Genomic DNA, 3,146 nt, shown 5'->3' with positions numbered 1-3,146 from the left:
GCTCTGACCATGCACTGTCAACTGTGGGACGTTAAATAGTCAGGTGTGTACCTCTCCAGATTATGTCCAATAAATTGAATTTACCACAGGTGGACTGCAATCAAGTTGTAGAAACATCTCAAGGATGATCAATGGAAACAGGATGCACCTGAGCTCAATCTTGAGTCTCATAGCAAAGGGTCTGAATACTTATGTAAATAATGTATTTGTGTTTGTTTTTAAAAATAAATGTGCAAACATTTCAAAAACTTTTTCACTTTGTCGTTATGGGGTATTGTTTGTAGATTGATTGAATCTATTACTTTTTTCAGCAATGTTAGAATAAGGCTGTAACGTAAACAAAAAAATGGAAAAAGTAAAGGGGTCTGAATACTTTCCGAAAGCACTATACATATTCAAACAAGTTATTTAGGTCAGACAGGAAACACATTCTATAGCACATTCATTTTTTGTCACTAAAGAAATCTTGCTCCCCAATCTGACATGGATCCAGGTAACTTCATATGACTGCTGTGTATCACATTTTTCAGAAACCTCAGCATGGGACCAAGGATAAGGATGTTATGTTCTTTGCATCTGGAAAAATCTCTGTGAGCATTCACACTGAGAGGCAGGGATACCAGCACTGCAATGATTCATATTGGCCTGTGGATAAAACAAACTTTACCACCTGTCTCAAATAAACTGGGGTGAAAAATACTGAAGTCGGATCTCTGCTAACCAAATAAGTTTCGTTTTTGAGAGGAACTGTGTCGTACCCATCCAGCAGCACTTCCCACTCCGCTGCATCCATACTGGACCTGAACCAGCATATACACATCCATCCTCATTCAGGTTTTAAATATATTTTTACAGGAGAGTCTGTGAAAGTCAGGGCAATTATTGTCAACAACTCAACTCGCCCAGTGACCCCAAAATACTACCTGTACGAAAAGCAGTGTTTCTACGCCCAGAAGAAGAGGAAAGTCCACACCCACAACATCTTGAAAGAGAAGGGCGATCAGGTCCCTGCTGGCACTCGGCAGACGGTGACCCAAGTTTTGACCATCCCTCCACAACTCCCTGCCACCATCTTCAACTGTCCTATACTCAAATTAGAGTACCGATTGAAGGTAGCTACCTACATATGTGATAGGATGAATCTGAACTGCAAAGCTCCAGACACCAAATTAACAACTATATTTTATGTTTCCAATTATTCAAACAAACCTTTTGTAACACTTGTTGCGTTTCTATCCATTCAGGTCGTTCTTGATGTTAAACTGGCCATAGACCCTGAGATCAAGCTACCTATCGTTGTTCTTACTGCAACTCAAACTCTTGGACAGGAACCCCCACCTTACTCCAGTTTTGGTTTTGAGTCACAAGTCCCAACTGCATCTGAGCTACCACCCCCCCCTACGAAATGTTTGCTTCCTCATCAAATTTCTATAGAAAATTGTAGAGGCATGGAGATTCTCAATTGGGCGCAAAAGTCTGTCCTCTACTCAACTCCTCCATCCTCCTCTTCCATGCCCCAGAGGCCGATAAGGGGTCACCATATATAGGACAGGGTCAATTAGTTAATAAGGGAACGGAGGAGTTTCATCCTCTCCTTGATAGCCTCCTCTCTGGCCAAGGATATTGAGATGTATCCTACCAGTGTACTACATGGAAGAGGTTTGAAATGCGTCACACCCCCTTTGAAACCGTTGTTGTTTTGTCAGAGAAAAACATGTACCTTTAAATACAATATGCTACCTATCATTTTATCTATAAAACACCCCTCTAGTACCGGGTCGGACCCCCCCTTTGCCTTCAGAACAGCCTGAATGGATGCACCGTATCAGCAACAATGTTTAAATACGCTGTGGCGTTGAACCGTTGCTAATTTGTTTGTCTGTTTGTGGCCCATCTATTAGCTTGCACGATTCTTGCCATTCTCCTTCGATCTCTCTCATCAACGAGCTGTTTTCACCCACAGGACTGCAGCTGACTGAATGTTTTTTGTTTGTCGCACCATTGTTGGTAAACCCTAGACACTGTCGTGTGGAAAAAGCCCAGGAGGGTGGCCATTTCTTCGATATTGGATACGGCACACCGATGTTGATACCACGCTCAAAGTCGCATACGTCACTCGTTTTGCCCATTCTAATGATCGAACAGAAACTGAATGCCTCGATGCCTGTCTGGTGTACTTAAACTGGCCAGTGAGCGTATATATTAAAAGTCTAATTTCATACCAGCGTATTTGTTTTCAAGTTTCCTCTCCTTGCCTCGATTACCTTTGACCTTTTTCAAAAAGAGGGGAAGAGAGGACAGAGGAGATGACGTGAGGAATTAAGCAAATTCTATTGATATTCTCCTGGATAAAGGAAGATGAAGGGTGAAGAATTTCAGAAGAATTAGAATTGATTGTATTGTATTGTCTAACCATTTCCTCCTTGACTTTTATTGGTCTTTTTTTGTATATGCATGCATGACTGTACGTTGCTTTGGATGACAGCTTTTGCTAAATGGCATATTATATTATCATTATTATTTAGCATCTATACTTATTGCTAATTTACCTGCCTTGATTTGAAATGTGTGCATGTTGCCTTAGAAAATAATAAAAAGCACTATTCAAATAAAATATAATTTATTACCATGTCCAATGATCAGCAGTATCCCCAAACAGTACAGAAAAGCTAGGATTAACCACTGAAGACTCATGTGCTGTCACGCCCTGGTCGAAGTATTTTGTGTTTATCTTTATGTATCGGGTCAGGCCAGGGTGTGGCATGGGGTTTTTGTATTGCGGTGTGTTTTGTCTTGGGGTTTTGGTATATAGTGGGATTGTAGCTAGTGGGGTGATCTAGCAGAGTCTATGGCTGTCTGGAGTGGTTCTCAATCAGAGTCAGGTGTTTATCATTGTCTCTGATTGGGAACCATATTCAGGCAGCCATATTCTTTGGTTGTGTTGTGGGTGATTGTCCTTAGTGTCCTGATGTCCTTGTTCTGTGTTAGTTGACACAAGTATAGGCTGTTTTTGGTTTTCGTTACGTTTATTGTTTTTGTAGTGTTTTGTATTGATTCGTGTTTACGTGTGTTTTTTCCATTAAACATGGATCGCAATCTACACGCTGCATTTTGGTCCGACTCTCCTTCACCACACCTAGAAAACC

General features: G+C 41.1%; 1 protein-coding gene across 1 annotated transcript; it reads left to right on the top strand.

Moving 5' to 3' along the window:
* The first annotated feature begins 483 nt into the window (after positions 1 to 483).
* LOC124033046 lies at positions 484 to 2,808 on the top strand. Its single transcript, XM_046344968.1, has 3 exons — positions 484 to 493; positions 730 to 1,112; positions 1,245 to 2,808. The coding sequence occupies exons 1-3, from the start codon at positions 484 to 486 to the stop codon at positions 1,545 to 1,547; spliced, it is 696 nt and encodes a 231-aa protein (XP_046200924.1). The 3' UTR covers positions 1,548 to 2,808.
* Positions 2,809 to 3,146: the final 338 nt, after the last annotated feature.

This window comes from Oncorhynchus gorbuscha, linkage group LG04, assembly GCF_021184085.1.
Source record: "Oncorhynchus gorbuscha isolate QuinsamMale2020 ecotype Even-year linkage group LG04, OgorEven_v1.0, whole genome shotgun sequence".
Lineage (NCBI taxonomy): Eukaryota > Metazoa > Chordata > Actinopteri > Salmoniformes > Salmonidae > Oncorhynchus > Oncorhynchus gorbuscha.
Note: the sequence above shows the minus strand (reverse complement) of the source record. Positions and strands in the feature narration are given on the sequence as shown.

Coding starts and splice junctions, on each gene's coding strand:
- LOC124033046 (XM_046344968.1), top strand. Junction 1,113..1,244: donor AATTAGAGTACCGATTGAAG/GTAGCTACCTAC, acceptor CTATCCATTCAG/GTCGTTCTTGATGTTAAACT.